General features: G+C 32.5%; 1 protein-coding gene across 1 annotated transcript in view; it reads right to left on the reverse strand.

Annotated features, from left to right (window-relative positions):
• LOC114946706 (very long chain fatty acid elongase AAEL008004-like) overlaps positions 1-24,899 on the reverse strand; it is a 115,482-nt gene that overhangs the window by 82,974 nt on the left and 7,609 nt on the right. Inside the window, exons 2-3 of the mRNA XM_085481295.1 lie at positions 20,257-20,578; positions 19,293-19,595 (exon numbers count right to left, since the gene is read on the reverse strand). Of these exons, the coding sequence (XP_085337421.1) occupies positions 19,293-19,595; positions 20,257-20,578 (625 nt within the window). The remainder of the gene's footprint in view (positions 1-19,292; positions 19,596-20,256; positions 20,579-24,899) is intronic.

Consider the following 24,899-nt stretch of genomic DNA (forward strand, 5'->3'; position numbering starts at 1 on the left):
TATAAATTAAATAAAACAAATGTATATAGATTGGAATGCATGGATTGCAATGTCTCTTACATAAGACAAACAAAGAGACATTTAAATACTCGCATAAAAAAACACCAGAGTAACATTAAAAAGCATGAATCAAATCTATCGGTTGTTAGTAGATATAGAATAGAATGCAATCATGATTTCCGGTGGCTTGACCCTTGTATTTTACATATCGAAAAACATAGACGTAAGAGAAAGATTGCTGAAATGTTATATATTAAAAAGCAAACAAACACAATTAATCTTCAAACGGACACATACAATCTCAACTCTGTTTATTATAATATCATTATAATTTTAACAAATCTCACATTCCCGGCCGAAGATCTGCCGGAAGGCTGCCGCCTGGTGACCATCAACCGGGCAAAGGGCAGCGGCGCCAAGCGCCCAATTCTTAAAATTCGAACAGCGAGCGGAGTCTATCTCCCGTTCGGCTCAGATCACGAGCGCGGCCGAACAAGGCCGAACGGCTGCCGCTCGCAGAAACTAAATCCCGCGTCGGAAGCGGGCCGAGTAAAGCCGAGGATATACGACGGCAAGACCACGCGCCAACCCTATCCCCATGACCGAGTCGGAACATTAAAAGGGGTGAAACGACAGAGTATAAAAACTCGGAATCGGCAAACAAAGACGACCAGTTCCAACGAGATCGCCGCCAGCAGGTTTGCTCCGGATCTGATCTCGATTTTATTCCTAAAACTAAGTCCGAGATAACGAGTTTATCGTCTCGCGACTAAAGTCCTTCCGATAAACGCCGAAATAGGTAGCGTGTTCGCCGCCTCAGATTTTCCCCTCGCCTTAAGTCCGAGAATCGCGAGTGCGCGTCTCGAAGACTGAGGGTGCGTTCCGTTATGCACTGCAAGTACTGGCACTATGACGTCATGCAAGTGTACTGTTGACAGCGTTCCTTTTTAATTTTGTGCACTTTGAAGCTACTGCAAAATAGTAAAACGGAACGCACTACAGTACGCTTTCAGCAGACTTTTAACTAACCTTTTTCGCTAATAATCATCGAGTGAAAAATTGGTGAAATGGATAATACCATTATTGCATTAATTACATATAATTTAATCGAGAATATATATGATTCGAGTGAGTCATCAAGTGAAAGCGATTTGGAAATGGAATTAATAAATGAAATGAGACGACAAATTAAAATACCTAGAATAAAATGTAAAAATTACGTTAAAAATATTGTATCATTATATTCAGATATGGAATTTAAAAGTTAGTTCCATCGTACACATGGAGGTAGCCATCTTGATTACTGCGAGTGCTTTACCTTGCCGGTTGCAGTAATCGCAACAGGAAATAACGTCAAAATTAATGACGTCATATACTCATGATAGTACTTTCGCAGTGCACTGCTATCTATATCGGAACGCTATTGGTAGTACTGTCAGTACTTGCAGTGCATAACGGAACGCACCCTGAATCTTTTCCTCGATGACTGCGAGGTAGCGAGTTTGCCGCCCCCAACTCGTCCTTTCGTGCTGCGTCCGAAATTGCGTGTTCGCGTTTCGAGACGCCAACCTTACTCCGATTCAGAATAGTGGGTATATCGTTCCGAAACGGAGCCCCGTTAACCGCAAGGTCGCGCGTTCGCGAATTGCGATAAAGATTTAAAATCGACCCGGCATAGGCCATACAGGCAGAGCGATCCGACGCTAAAGCCCGCTTATTGAAACCTCCCCCATGGGTGAATATTGCGCCGTCACGAGCGTATCACTTATTAAATTAGTTGTTAACGAAAGCACGTTTGTTTCTGTTTCTTTTTGTTTAAGTTCACGTATCGATATTCGCCACTGATCGTGGATTTATAAAATCTCTGTATGCGTGTAATTATAGCTCTTTTCCATTTTTTTATTGTCATGATTGTCCAACAAAACTACGAATAAATTTGTCTCTTGTGATTAGTCTTATTAACGGCGTATCGTTCTGTTTACCGAACCCTGTCACGACCGAGCAATCCGAGCTCCAAGGAAAGCGTGTTATAGAATAATCTAGCGTCTTGTAGCGTTTCTGTACCAGAAGTTGATAGAATGTCTTATCGACATGTTAAAATTCACAGCGCTCAACATATTATAATTTATATCTTTATATCTTAATACGTCTTATTAGAATTGTTTTAAATAAGTACATTGTTGTCTCTCCTTGCACGAATTGATTTGTAATTTAGTTTTAGTTTTACGTCGCTAACTATCGATTTTGTATAATTTTAGCATTTGAAAAGAATCTAAACTTAAGGTCGAAATGTAGTGTACTTCATATCTAATAAAAAAGAATAATATCAACAAGAGCCAGTACGGTCGAATTAATCATTAATTTCCTTATTATTTCTACATAGATTTTGAATCGAAAGTCGTAAAACAGTTGAAGTCCTTCTATTGTCAGAAGCAAAAAACCAACTTTAATAAAAGATTTTGGTTTAGAAATAAACGCTTATAACAATTTGTAAAAAAAATTAGCAATGTAAGAAGGGCTTCCCGGAGTAGAAACAATAATTCTCATGGGACAACCTTTTGTTGTGTATTTTAGGTAGTCCATAACATCCTAGAGTATTGCCATTGGTGCATCGAAACTTAAAAATTCTTTCATCTATTAAATTATTTTTATGCCAAGATTTAATCAAGTCATGAAGTTTCCTAATCATAGTATTAATAGGGTCTCTCTTTATAATTTTATATGTAGTCTTGTCATTTAGTAGTTTATTTATTTCAACAAGAAGCATATTCATCTCTATTTAAAATTACTGTAACTTGGCCCTTGTCTGCTTTTGTAACTAACAAATCTTTATTATCCGCTAGAAAACGTTTATATTGATTAAATTCCAACAATATGTATCTGTCTATATAGCTTAAATGTTTCTTTATATTTAAACAACGATTGAGAGATATTAATGAACATAGACGAAAGAGATCCACACAGCAATTATTCTGTAGTTTCTGAACACCGCATTACATTTCAACACGATTTTGATAGGGAATCCTATTATACTACACAAAAAGAAATTTTGGAAAAAAGGGAAATAGCTGAAATATATTTTGTTATAGCTCTAAATAGCTATAACTACTCATATTACATCCGCCTGACGACGGACGAAAATGCAGACGTTACGAATCACACGCGGGACCAAAAATTGCCTAAGTGTAAGCAAAGCAAAATATCTTTAAACTTCCTTCGCTTGCACATATAATTTTTGATCGAAAAGGCCCGTTGCCAGGTACCCCCTCCGGTCAAAAAGATCGCGATATTGTAGCAAAATTGCGACCGCTCAAGTAAGTGAGATCTATATATGTACAAGGATAGATACCGCAAAATTATCGGCGGACGATATTCATCTCGGTTTCTTTTACGCGTGATCGCGGCGGAATATACATATCCCGCTTATCTCCTGCGGAACACTATGAAGCGGGTGGCCGATTTATTTGTTTATTGAAAAAAAGAATCGACCAGCGACCGGCGAAAATCGGCGACCCTTTGATTTTTCAGTATACAAATGACGAACTCGACGCTCGCCAAGCAGTCCTCAGCTCAGCCTAGTCGAGTAAAGATCGCGTCCCGGTATAACTTATGTTTTACGTTTACCTCGTAATTAAGTTTTCCGTTCCCTTCCTCCCATAATTAACCTTACAATATAAAAACGAAGAGAAGACGCGCTCCCGGCAGTCGCTCATTATATCGTAGCCGGATACAGACGCGTAGTTTGCGGAATAAATATTAACGCCGTTGGTATCGCGAGATTGGAATGATAGTTCACGCAAGTAAGTGTAAAGATGTAAATTAATATCACAAGGAGTGTTCAGTTTAGAATAAATGTGTATTGAGTGCCTCAGTGTCTACACTCATTTCAACAACCACCCCAATGACCTCCCTGGCACCCGGATCCTCATCCTCATTTGGCAATCCCTGTGCCCGTCAAGCGGCACACAACAATTTCATTAAAAAATCAGAGAATACTATCAATTTACAGAAAGATACAGAAAAATTTACTACCGTATATCGTTTGTTTAGATGTTAGTGTGGCGACTAGCCACAAATAATAACAAAGAACATTGCTTTCCCGAGAGTGCAGATGTGGCGACCGGTCACATTCAACTCTTTTCTCGAGAAACAAGTATAGCGGCCGCCCGCGACTAACTATTTATTCGCGAAATAAGTGAACGCGGGCGCGCTACTCGTAAATATAATACACCCACGCAGGGGATATAAAGAGATCCCCTGCGGCGAAAAAAAACTCCTGGTACTTGTACTAATGGCGCATGACGCTAGCATTAACGGCAACTACTCAAACAAGATCTCTGTTAAGAGATCTCCGGAAGAGAACCTCGCCACGGTGAGAAATAGGACTTGGCCGATTCCACTACATAAGTTGGTCAAGAGAAGACCAGATGAGCAGCATCGTCCAAGGAATCACATCACCGGCAACAACGGTCCTTCTAAGGGCCCTCAGCAGCCACCTTTTTGCAAGCAATATATAAATACCTTTCTAGGCACTTGCCCGCCGGTAAAGGCACGGAGCTCCTGGCGTCTATTCGCCGGAGTCCCTACCCGTTCCGGTTGTCCCCATGCCAGAACGCACAACAACTCCAGGCGTTTACATGCCGGGCCTAAAGCCAACTCCTGGCGTCTACTTGCCGGAGTTTCTGCCCGTTCCTGGCGTTCCCACGCAGGAACGCACTACGACTCAGCGCTTGCACGCTAGGCCAATAACCAATTACTGGCGACTACCCGCCGGAACGACCTCGAACTTCAAACGCCTCTCTGCCGGAGTTCGCAAAACCTCCTGGCATACGTACGCTGGTTCAGTCACTATTACCAGGTAACCATCCTGTAGAGAGGAGAAGGACTTCCGGTGTTAAAACGCCGAAGCCATTTAGTATTCCATCAACTGGCGAACAATCGCTGAGAAATACTAAAATCAACAATCTTCTTTCAGAATTCCCAGCCATACCATCACCGGACGACGACATTGATCTAGACTTTCTAGATAGCCCACCAAGGTTTCCTCTACAGGAACGATCACCATTACAAGCAGTATTGTGGAGAGTACCACCTCTGATCTCTCCACCCGTATCACCGCCGAAGAAGGCGTACAAAGATGCCTCCCCACAGACCAAGCGAAAGGGAGGAAAGAAACGACGATATCAATGGGAGAAGTTCTACAATAATAACAATAATAATAATAGAAAAATGTACAAGGAAAACTACACTTCTAATAAAGCATTAGTGAGAATGCGGTATTAATAATGTAAACACGTATTCTATTAATTGAAAAAACTTAATCACGTACTCCATATCCCAAGCGCACGTCACCCTAGCTTTAAGGAAGCGCCTAGTTATAAGTAACTAATTAACGTATTAATCAAGAGACACGGTAGCGTCTTGCGCCCAGTTCGCGGCATACCCGAGGCACACCGTGTATTTTTACGCGAAGCGGAGACTTGAGTCTATTATAAATTTCGAATGCTCAATAACGGCTAAAGCAATCGAGTTTATACTAGACTTAATCGATAGATTGGGTTCAAATTATATAATAAAAGTGTCTTTATTTTTGCTTTATGTGCTTTGTGAACGGAAATATTTTAATGCAAAGTCTCAAAGTAAAAATTTTCATTTAAGAAATGTCCACGTCGTCATCGTTCACGCAAGTCAATGCGCGATTCTTGTACAGTTCCAACTTTTGATACAAGAATGTGCTATAGTAGCGTTTCGTGATTATTACGTACGATGTGTTAATAATATTGACAGTGTGAGGTTATGTTGGTTAAAGCTCCGGTCCGAAATGCGCTTGCTAAAAGTATCATTCCATCTTCGTTTAATATTTGTATACATACACATTGACGGGGTTATATTATAATATATAAAATAAAATAATAGATATGTATGTATGTATACACATTGATCTCTTGACATGTACACACATAACAGGTACGTGTCTTTTTTTAATAATATACTAAATTTTTCATATAATAATATCTATTTTCTTGTAGCGCATGATGATTGCGTAACAAGAAAATAGATTATTATATTATTATAAAAAAAATATAGGATATCACATATATATTATATGGTATTGCATATGACATGTATTTAGTAAATAAGTATATATTGCAAAATGTAGATCCTTTTATCTATCTGTTTCTTTCTTGAATGCATATTTATATACTAATATTTGCAAGTACTTTCTAGTTGCGTTACTATTTTATTAAACTATTTCTTTCATAATAATAACTACTTTCTTACTACACTATTATCCTACAATTTTTTTATAAGTAGATAATTATTGATGTAAAATAAGGAAGCGATCTTTACCAATAATTATTATTTATATACTTATAAAAGATATAGTACAATGGTGGTGTTGCAGAAAATATTATAAAAATAGTATAAAATGATAATGTAACATAATAAAAGCAACAAATATCTAAAAGTTGCAAATATCATTATATAAATATATATTTATGAAAGAATATGTTTGTAATATACTAAATATGTGATATGCAATACTGCATACATATGTGATTATATTATTATACATGTGTGTGTGTGTATTACACATAATATATATATATATATATATATATATATATATATATTTATATCTATATTTAAAACTTTATATATTGCTAACAAAAGTAAATATTCAAAGCATTGTTTTTCAAATAATGATTAGTATGATTATATACAAAAATGAATAATATAACCTCTAAAAACTTATCTTTAAAAAAAGGTAAAAAAGGTGCCCAGTTAACGGCATGCCAGTAACAAAAAATTATCCATTGCAAATTTTTCATAGGATTTTACATGGGTTTGTAATAGATAATTTTTTGTTACTGGCATGCCGTTAACTAGGCGCTTTTTTTACCTTTGTTTTACAGGTAAGTTTTTAGAGATTATTAGACCTACTTTGCTTCAAATTGGTGATCCCAACATGATGGAGAGTGACAAACAAATTTTGCACTTAGGCTCCACCTTTCTGGCTCGAAGAGCCAGAACTCTGGTTCGCTCAATTAAAGAGTCAATTTTTGCTGGGCAACATTACTCAAGATGCCACTAGGTACGCATATATGCTTGCACACATCAAAACACGATATGCCCGGGAAATAAGGGAAACATAACCTTCAGCAATAGGTAAATATGAGACAGTAAAATAAGCTTTAGTACAACGCTTAACAGCAACACAAGAGCAACGAACCCAGCAATTACTAGAGCATGAAGAATTGGGAGATCGCAAACCTTCTCAGTTCTTACGACACTTGCGTACCTTAGCCGGCATCAATATACCAGAGAAACTATTAAGAACCCTGTGGATGGACAGACTACCCACACAGGTACAAGTTATCCTGGCTACACGAACGGATGACAAATTAGAAGTTGTGGCTGAACAAGCAGATCGAATTCTGGAAGTAACAAGCCGCACCACGGTATCAGCCATTATTTCTACAGCAAATCAATCTCTAGAAGAACAAATAAAGTCATTAACAAAACAAATAGAATAACTGACGACACAAATCAGACGCGGACATATTCGAGACCGTTCTAATAACAGGGCGCCTAGAAATCGCTCAAGAGGCCAATCCAGCAAACAGGAGATCAAAAATAAAGATCTCTGTTATTATGCATGGAATAATGAGAGCAATCAATTAGTGTAAAAACAACACATAATTGCTTTTAAGAAAAAGTATGCAGCATATTGAAAATGACATTTTCAAAACAGTTACCTATTTTCTTTATTAATTGTAGCCGCGCCCTCGATAATTCTTTTTTTTAATTGCGACTGCATCAAAATAATTTATTTGTGCGCCGAAAAAAGCAAGGACGTTAGTTAATAGGATCCGATTAATTTGAGAATTAATTTTATTCAACTCAAATTCAAACTGTCGGACAGACAGGACGCAATCAAGTAAGCGTGAAAATTATAAGAGTGCGAGACTTCTAAGTCAAGCCAAATTGTTTTCCGAGCAAAATTTGGTTGTATAGTGCCTCCAATTTGGCAAATAAATTAAACTTGAGCTACCTCTGACCGAATGACTAAATAATTTAAACATGACAATATGATTCTTCTAACCAATCGCGGGTTGACACAGATTTATTTGTTTTGAGTCGACTTATTTTCCCTGTCATTATTGGTCTTGAAAAAATTAAAAACAACTCGAGCCGCGCGCGACCGAAAGCGGCGTTTCGTTTTAGAACGTTTGACAGACGATTTAACGGCAGGATTTTAATACTTTCTCGAAACGTAATTGGGTTTATTGTTCCATATAAAAAAAGTTTTAAGGTAAGATTACCAAAAACTGAATACTTCACAAGCTATTTTACATTTTATGTTAACTTCAAACCTTTATAACTTAAAAAATATTTAATGAAAAACACTTTATTATAAGTTTTTTAGGAAGCTCTTGATAATGAGATAAACTACAATAATATGCATTGAAAAATAGGTTGACTTTTTTAAGAAATTGACGGTGACCTTCACACGACTATTTAAGGTCAAATCATTGTCACCATCAAATCTAAGGTCAAATCATTGTCAAATCATTATGGTCTCCTTAAAGCCATATAACTTTTGTTTAAAACATTTTTTGATTAATGCAGTGTTTCTGAAATATTTTGATCCTATAAAATGGCACACTTTGTACAGTATAAAAGATAAAATTAAGAATAATTTTACAATATTTCGCAAATATTTATTAAAATATTTGTTCTCACTTTCTACTTTTTGCCATTCTCAAGCAACTATTGAATTTGATCGTAAAAGAGATATTGATTTAGACGCAATTAAATTATCATAAAATACATTTAAATCACATCTTTAAAGTGCTGCTCAGTTAGAAAGTTTCTGTATTGACAGGAACAGATAATAATCTAATGACACTAAATATAAAGAATATACCGTGCAGGAGAATTTCTAACCCTAAATTAAAGATAATTTGTTTAGAAAAAACAACATGTGCCTTAGCGTTATCATGTAGCAAAATATATCTACTTTCCGAGTAGCTTTTAAATTTTTCCAATCTTATACAATCATTTGTGAAACTGATCACTCCAAGTTGCACTGCAAATTTTTTTACCTTTGTGGCAGATTTTTATCCAATATATATGTCTATACAGGGTGTAACTAACCGAACGAATATGAAACATACATCAGGTGCAAGCCAATAAACTAAATCAAAAAGTTCTAAGCCATTTTTAATTTAAGTTTTATTTTTGACGTTATAAATTGTTAAACAATATACTAATTAAATGCTCTTTAATTCAAATAAAGTATTACACATATAAGAGGCTAATAAGAGCAGCAGTAATAATATGAAGATTATAAACTAATTTATTACATTAAGAGTTTAACTAGGCTCTGTAATATAAATATAAATTTAACATATATAAGACAGGCAATAAGAGCCAAATCGCGGATGACAGTGCGTTATCCTAAACGAAACTAAATTTTTTCGTTAGAATTAAATACCTGTGCACAAGGCACCAAATTTTACTTGGACACGGCCAAGATATAAAATTGGAATAATCTCTACAAGAGATTTAATTCCATGCATCCCCTATTCCCCCTAAAGAAATAAATGCGAGAGAAAAATATAGATCCGAAAGTCGCAGAATCGGGAATCGAACCCGAGACCTTTCGCTTGCCGGGCGACTGCTCTTCCAACTAAGCTATTCAGATCCTTTCGATTCTATACTTTTCTCTGTTATATATATTAATGTTGGTAAACAAACGCCTTTAAGTCAGCGTGTATAAATTAAGAGTTTAACTAGGCTCTGTAATATAAATATAAATTTAACATATATAAGACAGGCAATAAGAGCCAAATCGCGGATGACAGTGCGTTATCCTAAACGAAACTAAATTTTTTCGTTAGAATTAAATACCTGTGCACAAGGCACCAAATTTTACTTGGACACGGCCAAGATATAAAATTGGAATAATCTCTACAAGAGATTTAATTCCATGCATCCCCTATTCCCCCTAAAGAAATAAATGCGAGAGAAAAATATAGATCCGAAAGTCGCAGAATCGGGAATCGAACCCGAGACCTTTCGTTTGCCGGGCGACTGCTCTTCCAACTGAGCTATTCAGATCCTTTCGATTCTATACTTTTCTCTGTTATATATATTAATGTTGGTAAACAAACGCATTTTTTAAGCCAGCGTGTATCAAATATAAGAGTTTTAACAAGGCTCTGTAATATAAATATAAATTTAACGTATAAGACAGGCAATAAGAGCCAAATCGCGGATGACATTGCCTGTCTTATATATGTTAAATTTATATTTACATTACAGAGCCTAGTTAAACTCTTAATTTATACACGCTGGCTTAAAGGCGTTTGTTTACCAACATTAATATATATAACAGAGAAAAGTATAGAATCGAAAGGATCTGAATAGCTCAGTTGGAAGAGCAGTCGCCCGGCAAGCGAAAGGTCTCGGGTTCGATTCCCGATTCTGCGACTTTCGGATCTATATTTTTCTCTCGCATTTATTTCTTTAGGGGGAATAGGGGATGCATGGAATTAAATCTCTTGTAGAGATTATTCCAATTTTATATCTTGGCCGTGTCCAAGTAAAATTTGGTGCCTTGTGCACAGGTATTTAATTCTAACGAAAAAATTTAGTTTCGTTTAGGATAACGCACTGTCATCCGCGGTTTGGCTCTTATTGCCTGTCTTATATATGTTAAATTTATAATTTATTACATTTAATCAATATCACTGATATAAACAAAACAGTTTAAATTAAAATTATAAAAATAGACTCGAAAGTTGAAACAAATAAGAAGGCGAACGTTTCGATCCAATTTTTCGGATCTTCTTTAGCGCAGTATAAAAAGCAAAATTAAAATCAACAAAGTCTAAATGTTTTTAACGTATAAATGTCTAATAAACATATTTAAACGCCGTTACATCAGTAAACGAAATAAAACTTCGTAAGATTAATATGACTCTTGCTAAGCTATCACATTTACGTTACTGTGGGAAGCGATCCTCTCTAGTTTTCTGACTACGAGGTTGGCAGGTGTTAGAATATAAAATATTAATCGCATCCTATAAATTAAAATAATTTTCTCAATACACCTCAATAATTATAAGATCTAAAAGTCAAGTGCGTTATAAAACAATAATCTAACATATGGTATAAAAAATGCTAATAAAAACTTACATGTATTTATAATGTGACAATATTTCAATTGTAACAGTAACAACAGTAACGCTAGTGAAATCCTAATGTCAGTAGAACGGCTCAGAGAAAACTGAAGCTCAGTTGGAAACGAAAAGTGACAAACAATTATAATCATTTTGTATTTGTTATTTAACCTTAGAGTTTAGGTAGTCTCTCTATAGCTTCAATATAAATATCGGATAGATTTTCAGTATCAGTCTGTAAATTGAGACTATTATTTTGTCTTTTTATGTATATCATTTCTAATACTGATCTTTTTCCGTAATAAATTTCTTTATCTAAAATATTAATGTTGTCCCAATCAAATTCATGGTTAAAATTAACGCGGTGGTCCGTTATTACTGATTTAGTATTAGTATTTCTAACTGTGTTTTCTATGTTCAGAAATTTTTGTGGTCAGTCTTCTACTAGTCTGGCCCACGTAAGAAGCGTCGCAGTTTGAACAATTAATTTTGTAAACAACGTTTGTGTATTATTCATTGTAGAAATAGTATCTTTATGTACTTGTATGTATTTATTTAATTTATTAAAACTAAAGAAGGATAATTTAATATTCATGTTCCTAATAATAATTCTAAATTGTTTCGTCAATCCGGGTAAAAATGGAATAGTGAAAAAAGACGTTTTTTCACTATTATTATTATTATTGTTGTTACCGTTAGTTGTGGTATTTTTTAATTTTTTGAATAAAATTAATAGACGTTGGTTAAGTATTAAAGATCACGTCAAGCGGATAACAATTTTCTAAAAGTATGTTGACAATGGTAACGAGATTTTTATAATGAAATCGTGGATGTGACAATAAAATTGTTCTATCCACTAGACCGTATATAGTTCCTCTCTTTTGACACAAAGGATGCTGAGAAAAGAAGTGTAAATATCTCCCCGAGAATGTTGGCTTGTGATACCAATCAGTGATTATCTTGTTGTTTTCTAAAATTAGTGTCAAATCTAAAAAGTTTATTTTATTATTATCGTCAGTTTCCAGAGTGAATTGGAGTCTATTGTGATAAGAATTAAAAGTCATAAGTGTGTGGTCAATTCAAGTCAATGGAACAGTCAATACAATGTCGTCAACATATCTAAAGTAAATCGGGGGTGTGAATTTTAATAATCGTAATGATTTATTCTCAAGCTCTTGTAAAACTAAATCTGCAATCACTGGTGAGAGAGGAGAACCCATCGGCGTTCCAAAGGTTTGGCAGATAACGTTATTAAAAATAAAAAAGGTAGAATGTAAAACTAAGTCTATTCCATTTAAAAATTCTGATTTTGATAAGTCACAATTCTTTGAGATAAATTCCCATCTAGAAATCGAGAAAATACTTTCAAGAGCCAAATCAATAGGGACGTTAGTAAACAGTGAGACAACATCTAACGAGATTAATTTAAATTCATTATCAATGTGAATCTGTGACAATTTTTGCACTAGTTTGAAACCGTTGTCAACACGACCTTCAGGCATTGGGAGGCTTTTAACTATAATCTTGTGCAGGAAATTCGCTAAGTTATACAGAGGAGTGTCAACCGATGACACTATTAATCTGAACGGGCAGTTTTCTTTATGGACTTTAGGCAAGCCATATGCCCTGGGGAGAGTTCCATCAATAAACAACAAACGTCTGTATTCATCAGTTGAAATAACCTTAGAATTTCTTATTTGTTTCAACTTTCGAGTCTATTTTTATAATTTTAATTTAAACTGTTTTGTTTATATCAGTGATATTGATTAAATGTAATAAATTAGTTTATAATCTTTATATTATTACTGCTGCTCTTATTAGCCTCTTATATGTGTAATAAATTGTTAAAGTTTGCCAATTAGTGCATGGCTACAACGGTAGACAACGTAAGCGCCGCCTTAATAGGCGTATTAAGGTCTACTAGGTGGGGACCCGAGAGTATCGAGATTCAAGTAGACATCACCTTAATAGGCCTTAGTACGCCTACTAAAGCGGCGCCTACGCTGTTTTCCATATATAGCTACGCGCTATTTGGCAAACTTTAACAATTTATAGCATTAAAAATAAAACTCAAATTAAAAAATAGCTCAGGAATTTTTGATTTAATTTCTTATCCTGCACCTGATGATGTGCTTCATATTTGTTCGTTTAGTTACAGAAACTAATGATTTGCAAGCATATACAGGGTGTCCGGTAATAGTCGTGTCAACCATCGTGGGCAAGTAAAGCACGTTAAATTGTATAGAAGTTTTACACCATTTTGCTAAATTCGCAATAATTATTGAGTTATTAATTAAAATATCTAAGCAAATAATCGGGTAAAAAGCGGTAGACCAGACTCGGTGGACATGTCGGATGGCTGTCAATAGCGACAGTGTGAAGCTAGCATCTCAATTGTTAGCATCTCACAAATTTACTTGCATCCGGCATAGTTCTAGGAGTTCTAATAAGTTTCAACAATAGTTCTATTGATTTGCACATAAAATCGCATTCTAAAGAAAAGAGATGCTAACTTCTCGTATGGCTTTTTAGCATCTCATCGAATTTCGAATCTGTTATCATAAGGGAGCAATATTCTGACGAGTTCAACATTTTGGGCATGAGTTCCCAAAAGTTCAGACGAAAAATACTGTAATAAAAAATTTAATAAAATTAAATTTTTTTTTAAATAACGCAACATTGGTAGTGCCTTGAACTCTTTAGAAACTCGTTTAATGCGTTAAGAATTGTAGGAAAAATATTTTATTACGATTAGAACTCTCAAATATTGACCAGCACACACACAAACACACACACACATTTCACTTTTATCTGTCTTAAAATGCATTTAAATACATTTTCGAGTAGTAAACATTTTTTCAAAAATAATATAACATCGGTACTGTCTTGAACTCTTTAGAAACTTGTTTAATGCGTTAAGAATTGCACGAAAAATATTCTACTATGACTAGAACTCTCGAATATCGATCAGCACACACACACACACATCTCACTTTTAGTCTCCGACGGGTTAGCGCCCTTATCTAAGCGTAACTAAAATTGTCGATAATTACCGACAATTCGGCTATTATCAACAGTTTCCACATATTAAAAATTTACATACATGTCAAAAAGAAAAAATTTTATTGTAATTAATTAATGAAAGGCTCGTATAAATTAACAAAATTAAACAAATCAAATATAGTAGGCCAACTAAACGAGCAAATAAATAAGGTGTAAAAATTTATTAATAGTTAAATAATTAAAATAACATTCCGTTACAGAATCGATATAAATTGTAAACGTTTCATTTTTTTCAAATCATCCGACTTGTCATAAAATAGGAACAATTTATAACTTGGTAGATAGAGCTTTATTACTATTACATCCGCAATTTCACAAAAAAAAAATATAGAGAAAGCTATTAACATTTTGCTATCCAACGGTTATCCTCTTGATCTAATTTTCACAGAAATAAAACGCAGATTAAAAAATCTCTCAACTAAGAAAATTAACAAGCCTAATAATAACAATATAACAGATACTAATAATACTAATACTAACATTAAATATTTTGTCATACCATATATAGAATCAATATCTGAGAAAGTTGCTTCAGCAATAAGAAGACCTGACGTAGTGGTAGGATATCGTTGCATTAAAAAATTGAATGACTTCATAAAAGTTCAAAAGGACAAAAATAATTGCCCCACGAATTCTAACGTTATTTATAAATTGAATTGCAACGATTGTGATGCCACATACGTCGGACAGACAAAAAGACAGTTAGGAACGAGACTTAAAGAACATAAAAATAATATTAAATTAGACTCTGCTAGACATTCGGTTGTCACTGAACACATTCTAAACGAACAACATACATTTGACTGGGACAATATTAAAATTATGGATCATGAAAAGAATTACCATAAAAGACTAATATCTGAAATGATCCACATTAAAGAACAGAAAAATGGAATTAATTTAAATAAAGACACCGAGTTGTTAGACAGTAGTTATTTTGACATACTTAAAAAATTTGCTGAATCATAATTTAGAAAAAACATTGGTAATAAATAAATACATCACGCTCTCTATTTTGACATTTGGTATTCAGACTTCGCAACACACACTTGAAATATCGGGAAAAAGGACTTGTTAAAACGATAATGTAAGTTGAAAGATTTTTTAATTTTCTCTAACATTGATTTAATTTGCGTATTATATCCGCAGCATGTTTAAATATCGCATAACTTGGCATCTCAGACCAATCGCCTTGCATATCTATTGGTCAACAGCAAAGAATCGTTTTAATTTTATATTTTAATATTTAACTAACTTTGTATTTTTAACATTTAACTTTGTATTTTAATATTTAACTTTTATGTATTGATAAAGACTGTAGTGCAGTCGAAACGTTTACAATTTATATCGATTCTGTAACGGAATGTTATTTTAATTATTTAACTATTAATAAAATTTTTACACCTTATTTATTTGCTCGTTTAGTTGGCCTACTATATTTGATTTGTTTAATTTTGTCAATTTTATTGTGTTCAACATATTATATTTTTTTAGACAACATAATATATTTTTACTGTTGAATCATCTCGCACACGCGTTTTTATCTAAGCGTGTCAATGACAGTAAAACATACACATAATTGTATCTTTATTACATAGTTTGAACACAATAATATATATATATATATATATATATATATATTTGTTTTTTTTTGCTTATATATTTACATGCAATTCTTATATATATAATATATATCATTCACATGTGTGTGTATAAATATATTTACTGAATGTTCTAAATAAAACGTTACAATTTTTTATTTCTAAAAGTATAATTTTTAGAAAATAATACTGCAAATAAAAGTTTCAGCATTTCAACGGAGATATATATACTTTGATGTTACAGAAATATTTGTAGAAGGCAATTTTCAAGATAATTATTTTATATTGATTAGTCTAAGTATTTATGTAAATTGATTTTTTCCTTGTAACATATTCTGCATACAGGGTAAAAGTCAATAATTGAACGAGATATTTTACATAATCTAACATATTTTGATAAAAAAATTAAAAAATATTTTGTAAATAAAATATTTAGTGTTCGATGATACTTTTATGTATAGAATAATTATAGACAAATAAAAAAAGATACATAGTAAAAAAAATATACAATTTGCTACATGCAGATATATATATTTTTTTGTTTGTTGTTTATACCAATTGTTTCGTCTAATTATTCTATACATGAAAGCAAGACTATTGAAAACTAAATATTTTACGAGATATTTTGTACTTTATATCAAAAATATGTCAGATTATGTGAAATATCTCGGAAACTGTTCAATTCTTGGCTACATTTTCTCATATTTTTATGCAGAATATTACAAAAAATCTATTTACATAAATGCTTAGAATAATTCTATATAAAATAATTAAATTGACTAAATAAATAAGCTTGAAAATTGCCTCTTACAAACATTTCTATGACATCAACTATGCCCCCCTCGAGATATTAAAACTTTTATTTGAAACATTTTTTTCTACATTTTTAGAGATAAAAATTTGTAACGCTTATTTAAACACCCGGTACATATTCTGGGACTTAACGACGCGTCTGTCTCTTAGCAACGCGTCTCAAACGGAAAAGACATGGAAAGACTACAGTGCAAGTTATGCGATTGAGTTGTAAGCTTTCTAGACGCGTTGTTTTTTGCGACTTTATCAATTGAAACCATAATTAATTACTTCTCGAAATTACTGACCAATTATGGCAATGATAACTTCAGAAAAAGCTGCTCAAGTTGTTGCTTTAATTAAAGATGGCAGAAGTCAAAGATACATTGCTGAGGCACTTGATTTGTCGGCATCAACTGTGCAACGTGCTTATGCCAGGTACTTAAACACCAATTCTTTCAAGAAAAGACCTGGTTCTGGACGCCCTCGATGTACCAATGAAAATGATGACCGATTTATTGTTTTAAATTCGTTAAGAGACAGACATCGAACAGCCAAATTCGAAACAATTTAAGGAATGTCCACCATTGTAATGTATCCGTTGACATCGTTCAGAGAAGATTAGCGCAACAAAATCTGTTTTCGCGCAGACCAGCGACTGTACCTTTACTTACACGTCGTCATCGTGTAGCTCGACTCAATTTTGCAATTGCGCATAGAGACTGGAATTACGCAGACTGGAGCCAAGTACTCTTTAGCGATGAATCTCGTTTTTGTCTCTATTCTCCAGATGGACGAGAACGAGTTTATCGTCGCCGTAAAGAACGATTTGCAGATTGTACTGTAAGTGAAAGGCATAGCTACAATGGAGGCTCTGTAATGGTTGGGCAGGTATTTCAGCATACACTTATACAGATTTGCACTTTTTTTGACAGAAACATAAACGCAGATGTATACGTGGAAGACGTACTCATTCCGTATGTTGTTCCGTATGCACATTTTATCGGAGATAACTTCTTGTTTATGCAAGACAATGCTCGACCACACATTGCGAGAAGAGTGCTTGATTTCTTTGATGAAGTTGGCATAAATCGACTCGTTTGGCCAGCAAATAGTCCAGATTTAAATCCCATCGAACATTTGTGGGACAATCTCGGCAAGAAAGTACGAAATCACGTACCTGCCTCTCAGTCACTGCGAGAACCTCAAAGAACTCTTCAAAACTCATGGGATGCAATTACGCACGATGAAATAAAAAAATTAATACAGAGTATGCCTGATCGCATGAATGAGGTCATACCCACTATTAATACACACATGCGTGCGCGCGTACACAAACACACACACACGCCACAAGGAGAGTTTGGAGTCTTTAAATACTGTGGAGTTGACGAACCACGGGGTCCTTATCCTTGTGGTATATAAACGAATACACACACACACACGTAAATTAAATTAAAATTATGTTAATTATGTTCATTATAATAAAATTATGTTTTTTTAAACTGTTAAATAAAGGTTTCCGCTTTGCGCTCCAGTGCGTGGTGTAAATCAGGTATTGCAGCCCAATGGGACTAAATGCACGTAAAAGTGTGGAGTGTTACTTTTAAAATGCTTTTTTACCGATCTCGATACAATAATTATTCGCTGAGTTGCAAATTGAAGAAGAAAAAAAGCGTTTTGAATTGAATTTGGAATAATTCAATGAATAATTATCATATCGAGCTCAATAAAAAAGCATTTTAAAGGTAACACTCCACACTTTCACGTGCATTTGATCCCATTGGGCTGCAATACCTGATTCGCGCCGTACACTGTCCCAAACTCGGTCCTTTAATAATCAATTTTACATTCTCTCACTTCGTTATCCGCCAATTTAAAAAAATGGTTGAGCATAATTGGCACTTAAATATTCTTAAAGTGGACATTAAAACCTTCATTTTGCTTTTTTAAACATATTTTTATCATTATTATTTACCAAGTTATGGTTATTTAAAATTTGATGAATTTTCTCAAATTTTAAGTGTACCGCTTTTTTTGCGGCTGAGTGTATTAAATATTTCGTTTATTATTACGAATATCGCAAAATGGTATAAAACTTTTTTGCTCAATTTACTGTCCTCTACCTGCTCACGAGCGTTGGCACAAGTGCTCTGGGACACCCTGCATAATGCTTGCAAATCATTAGTTTTAGTCTTTTCGTGGCATCCTAGAGTGTGATTGACAACTAACATCAAAATTATTATTTATAAAATATCAAAATTAATATTTGCAAATATTATGGATAGAACACCTTTACAAAGAGCAGAATAAATTAATCTATATACTTTTAGCGACGTTCTTTTCTTATTGAAATGCATATCGAATGTATATATAGAATATAAAATTTTTGGTCACTCATCTTGTTATTATTGTTTTGTGAAATAACGTTTAATATTAATTAATTATATTTAACGTTTTGAAAATGTTAATGTTAACACTTCAAAACATAAAAGGGTAAACATTTATTTATATCTTATATGATATAATTGTATCAATATGCAGAAAGACTAAAACTTTTGTGTAGGATACCCCTAATATATTTTTATATGCATACTCACTCGTGTATAAAGTTTTATTATAAATAAAATATAATGCAACTTACCATTTGGATTTTAGTTATAAAAGGTTTAAGAAAATATATTTTTTGTTGATATTTCGGACCCCATGCAGAAACAAAATAATACATATACATAATTACGTGTATGCTACAATTAAATAGAGTAAGCAATAACACTCTCTTGTCCAGAATGTATTTTAAATAAAACCATCCGAAAAAAATATTAGAGACATGATGATAGACGTGCAAAGTGGAAACTTGATTCTGTTTCTTCCTCAACACAAATATACAGGTTTCTGTCAGATCGAATATCTTTAATATAAATAGCCACCACATAGAATTGAATATCTGAAACTCGACTTTGATAAAACCAAGTACATAAAGTGTTATTAAAAAAATAAAAAAATATTGCCTATGTAGAATGTGAATAATAACGAACAACAGGAAATATGTCACAGAAATTATTACAAAAATATCTGATTAAAAACTGAAATAAAAGAATTTTAGTATAATATTAAGTGAGAAAAATTATTTAATTGTGTAATAATTTATAGAATAATGATCTGCTAGATAATTATCGATAATAAATATAATTATATTAGTATAATATTTTCCTAACACTGTCTTAATTTTCTCTCTCTCTTCGAAATTGTAATTATTACGACTTATAAAATTTATATACCTGTAATTAATTATTTGTAAAAATTTAATGTGTGAACAGAAAAATTATCAAAGTTCTATTGAATCAAAAGTTTAATCTTAGAACTTCTTTTTTTTTAATAATTGAACTGCTGACAATTTCTTGAGTAGAATATAAGGCTACTCATAATCTTATATTCCATATTATCATATTTACTCTACTCGCTTTCATATTGTCTATTTTATATTCTCAGAAAAATAAGTTGTAAATAATTTTTAAATATAAATTTAAAAATTATTTACAACTTATTTTTCCGACAAACAATATAATCAATAACTAATGATAATATTACATATAATAAAAATATACTTTAAGCGTATTGGAAGAATGCGGAAATAGCTCTGAACACAATAGGGTATATTTTGAAAACCAGTCAGAAGATATAAATTCTTGTACCATCCATAAGTTTGCTAAAATTTGTATAAAGTTATAAAGCAACATTAAGGTTTTCAATTTATATGGCGTTCGACTTATCATATAGCGGGGTCCAATATAACGAATAAAATACAAATATCCAAAAATTATCATCATTAATGGAAATTGTGAAGATATTAATGGCCATTCACGACTTAACGGAGCTGTAAAAAATACAACATAGTTTTTAAAATAAAATATACAGTGTGCACAAACCCTATTTAATAAAATTTAAATAACATAAATTGCTATAAATAGCTCTCAAAATAAAAAAAATAGTAGAGTAAATGACAATACGAGCCTGGCACCGTACGTTAGGTGCAAAAAATCTTAATAAAAATGACAATTACTTATTTAAAGTTAACATCGTGAAATTTATTATTTATACAAGTAGACAAATGTTTTACATATAATCTCAATAATAATCGCGGACATTTCGAACATTTCTTAGGGCCATCTTTAGCGCTATAAAGTCTAAATTATCCCGCATAAAAAACAAAAATTAGAAAATAGAAAATAAAGGGTTATATCTACGCCGAGACAAATTTTCTATTAAAAAATCCGCCGGTCCGATAGAGTAATTAAAATCAAATCTCTAATTATCGTCATCATAGCGTCCAAACGATATTAAATCCCTCCAAGATTGATAAGCCAGGATCAGAAAAACACAGGACACCATAATAAGAAACTCATTAAAGTCGTATCATAAAATTTAAGAAATATAAGCAATAAATTATAACTGTAGTTACTCAAGAAATCAAAGTACATAACTAATTTTTATTACTCACAGTCGGTGAGTCAAGTTTTTATTGCGTTAATAGAATAACAAATGCTTTTTCACAATTAAGGTTAATGCAATAATAAAAGAGGGAGCAGTCTGAATTTGTGATAAAAAAACAAAAAATTTTTAAATACGAGTTTTTTTGGCTTCTTGCGTCACGTCATAACAATCTAAAAACTCACCTTTAAAAAAAGGTAAAAAAAGGCGACCAGTTAAGGGCACGCCATTAACAAAAATTATCCATTGCAAACCCATGTAGAATCCTATCCTATTGCAAACCCATGTAGAATCCTATGAAAAATTAATCATTGCAAACCCATGTAGAATCCTAGGCAAAATTAACCATTGCAAACCCATGTAGAATCGTACCCATTGCAAACCTATGTAGAATCCTATGAAAAATTAACCATTGCAAACTCATGTAGAATCTTATGAAAAATTAACCATTGCAAACCTATGTAGAATTGTATTAAAAATTATCCATTGCAAACTTATGTAGAATCCTACATTGCAAACCCATGTACAATAGAATTGTATGAAAAATTATCGATTATAAACCCATGTACAATCGTAACAAAAGTAATGAAATAAAAAAAAATTGCGCCAAGTGAAAGTAGAAACTTGTACCAGTGGAAAATTAAAGTTGCAGACATATATAGAGTCGTATAATGAATCAGTAAAAATTTAAATTTGCAAATGTAGAATCGTACCATAAAAAAACTTATCTTTTAAAAAAAAAGATAAACAAGATGCCAAGTCCATGCGCCATGTGAAAAAGAAATAAAAAAATTTTAGTTAAAAAAACTGGGAGCGCTGCTAAATAATATTCTAACAATATTAAAATTAAATTGTTACTTTTAAGCTCATTACAGTTAAAATATGTTTTGTGTTTAAATTAATTAATGTTACTTTAAGGTGCATTGTAATTTTGAAACTTAGCAGCGCGCCCAGTTTTTTTAACTAAAATTTTTTTATTTCTTTTTCACATGGCGCATGGACTTGGCATCTTGTTTATCTTTTTTTTTAAAAGATAAGTTTTTTTATGGTACGATTCTACATTTACACACCTTAAAGTAACATTAATTAATTTAAACACAAAACATATTTTAACTGTAATGAGTTTAAAAGTAACAATTTAATTTTAATATTGTTAGAGTATTATTTAGCAGCGCTCCCAGTTTTTTTAACTAAAATTTTTTTATTTCTTTTTGTATATTTTTATGACCGGAATAGAACAATTATTAAACATGTTTATCTAAACTTCTTTGCTTAAAATGATGTGTACAATCATATCCTAGAATCCTGATCATTCCTCCTAAAGCACCCTATTTATATAAATTTACCCATATGCGTGTGTGTGTGTGTGTGTATGTGTGTGTGTGTGTGTGTGTGTACTAATGTCGAGCATTTTTTATACATTTTCTATTAAATTTAGATAAAAGTTGCAGGATTTCGAAAAAGAAAAAGTTGACACAGACTTTTTCCTAAACGGCGATTTTCAAGGTTATTTAATGGTCACTTATATTTTCAAAATAGAATTACCTTAATTTTTCTCATATAAATCGATTCCTCGCAATATTTACTATAAAAAGTTGTAAAGGTATAATTTTTACATAATCTTACATAAACTTCGAAATATTACAAATATTTTATTTTATGAAATATTTCAGTTTATGTAAAATTATGTTAACTATCTTTTAAATTATTCACTTTTAGCCATCTTACCCTTACAACCTTTTATAGTGAATATTGCAACAAATTGGTTTATATATATAATATATATATAACATCAGTTATTGTTAATTGATGTTTACATTTATTTTTAGACTTACTAGAGCTCAAATGCTCCACATTTTTTGCAAAAACTGTTTATTCTACAGATTTCAAATATGCTTTTAAATGATGATTGAATATTTCCTTTTTTTAATTATTTTTATTATTATTTTTCAATCTCAATCAACTTTTATAACTTTATGCCAGCACGATACAAATACATGTGTCTTTATTTTTTTTATTATTTTCATTATTATTTTTCAATCTCAATCAACTTCTATAACCTTATGCCAGCAGGATACAAATACATGTATGTCTTTATTATTGTATCAACTTTTGTCTTTTCCATGTAACCATGTCTTCATAGTTTGAATTATCCCTTCATCTTCTCAATCTTTCGCAGAGATTTAATTAATTAAATACACTTCACACGAAATAAAGTTTGCTGGAAGATATACAGCAAACGATAACTGTAAAAACATGATTACGTGGAAAGAACAAGAGTTGGTACAGTAAAGGCAAGTAAGTAAGTACATGTAATGTATCGTATTGGCATAACGCTATATCCGCGGAGCAGATAATGTGGCTGTAGAGGTAGTCTGCAGTGCAGCTAATGTGGACGTAGATGTTGATTGAGATAATTGTTTAATATAAAATAGAATTTAAAAATTTAGTTTAAAAAGCTGTTGCATATATAAATAAAGTTAATTTTTTCTAAATTTGGAATATGTTTAATTAATTAATTTTTTAAGTCTATGTTTAATACATTTTTTAAGTCTGTATTCAATAATTTTATTCATTTGATAAATACATGTATGTCTTTATTTTGATATGTTTAATATAATTAGAAATTCATTATTAATTAGATATGTAAACTATAAATTCATATATAATATTTGAAAATATATGTAAATATTTAAATTTTTATCTTCTCCTTCCTCTCCTTCAATCTCTTTAATATCAATATGTGTATGTGTGTACACGCGCGCACATTTGTACGTATTTATTTAATTATTGGATAGTTGAGAGTACTTAATTGATAAAAAATTATGACAATAATAATCCTTTTGTTTTTTTTTCTTATTATTTACTCAGATTTTTTTGTCTATCTTATAAGATAAACACTTTAGAGATTGAATATTTCAAGTAAACTAATTGTAAGTAAATTTCACATTAATGCATATAGATGTTTAATCATGAATGTACTAAATAAGTACACAAGACGAACAGTGAGTGAGTGAGTGAGAATGAGAGAGTGTGTGTGTGTGTGTGTGTGAGAAAGAGAGAGAGAGAGAGAGAGAGAGAGAGAGAGAGAGAGAGAGAGAGAGAGAGAGAGAGTTAGCCAACATAACCCCGCACGCTGCCGATATGGCGGAGTGCCACTATCGCCATCTGTTGTAAAACGTGCGAGATGGACAAAATTACCACTACATGCATTTTGCATGGTTGTGTACGTGTGATATATGTGTGCGCATGTGTTGTATACGTGTGAATACGTGTAGCACGATACTACTATGTATGCGTGGTCGATGATGATGATAATAATGATGACGGGGACGTTTCTTAATAGAAATTTTTCATATTTCGACTTTGCATTTATATATCTCTGCTTACAAATCACGTAGAGCAGAAATAAAGACACTTTTATTATATAATTCGAACTCAATCTATCTATTAAGTCTAGTATAAACTCGATTGCTTCAGCCATTATTGAGGATTCGAAATATTATAAAGACTCAAATGTCCGACTCGCGTTAAGATACACGGTGTCTCCGCTACGCCCTTAACTGGTCGCGAGACACTACCGTGTCTCTTGATGTATGGAGTAGCATCGGCACCGGCGATATGGCAGAGAACGATCAAAAATATTTTGAAAAATATTCCAGATATTACTGTTTTTCTGGACGATATTAAGATCGCAAGTGTAAACGTCGAAAAACATTTTGAGATTTTAGAATTAGTCTTGAGTCGTTTATCAAAATAT

This window comes from Nylanderia fulva, unplaced genomic scaffold (assembly GCF_048542155.1).
Source record: "Nylanderia fulva isolate GAGA-0341 unplaced genomic scaffold, ASM4854215v1 Scaffold171, whole genome shotgun sequence".
In the NCBI taxonomy this organism is placed as follows: domain Eukaryota; kingdom Metazoa; phylum Arthropoda; class Insecta; order Hymenoptera; family Formicidae; genus Nylanderia; species Nylanderia fulva.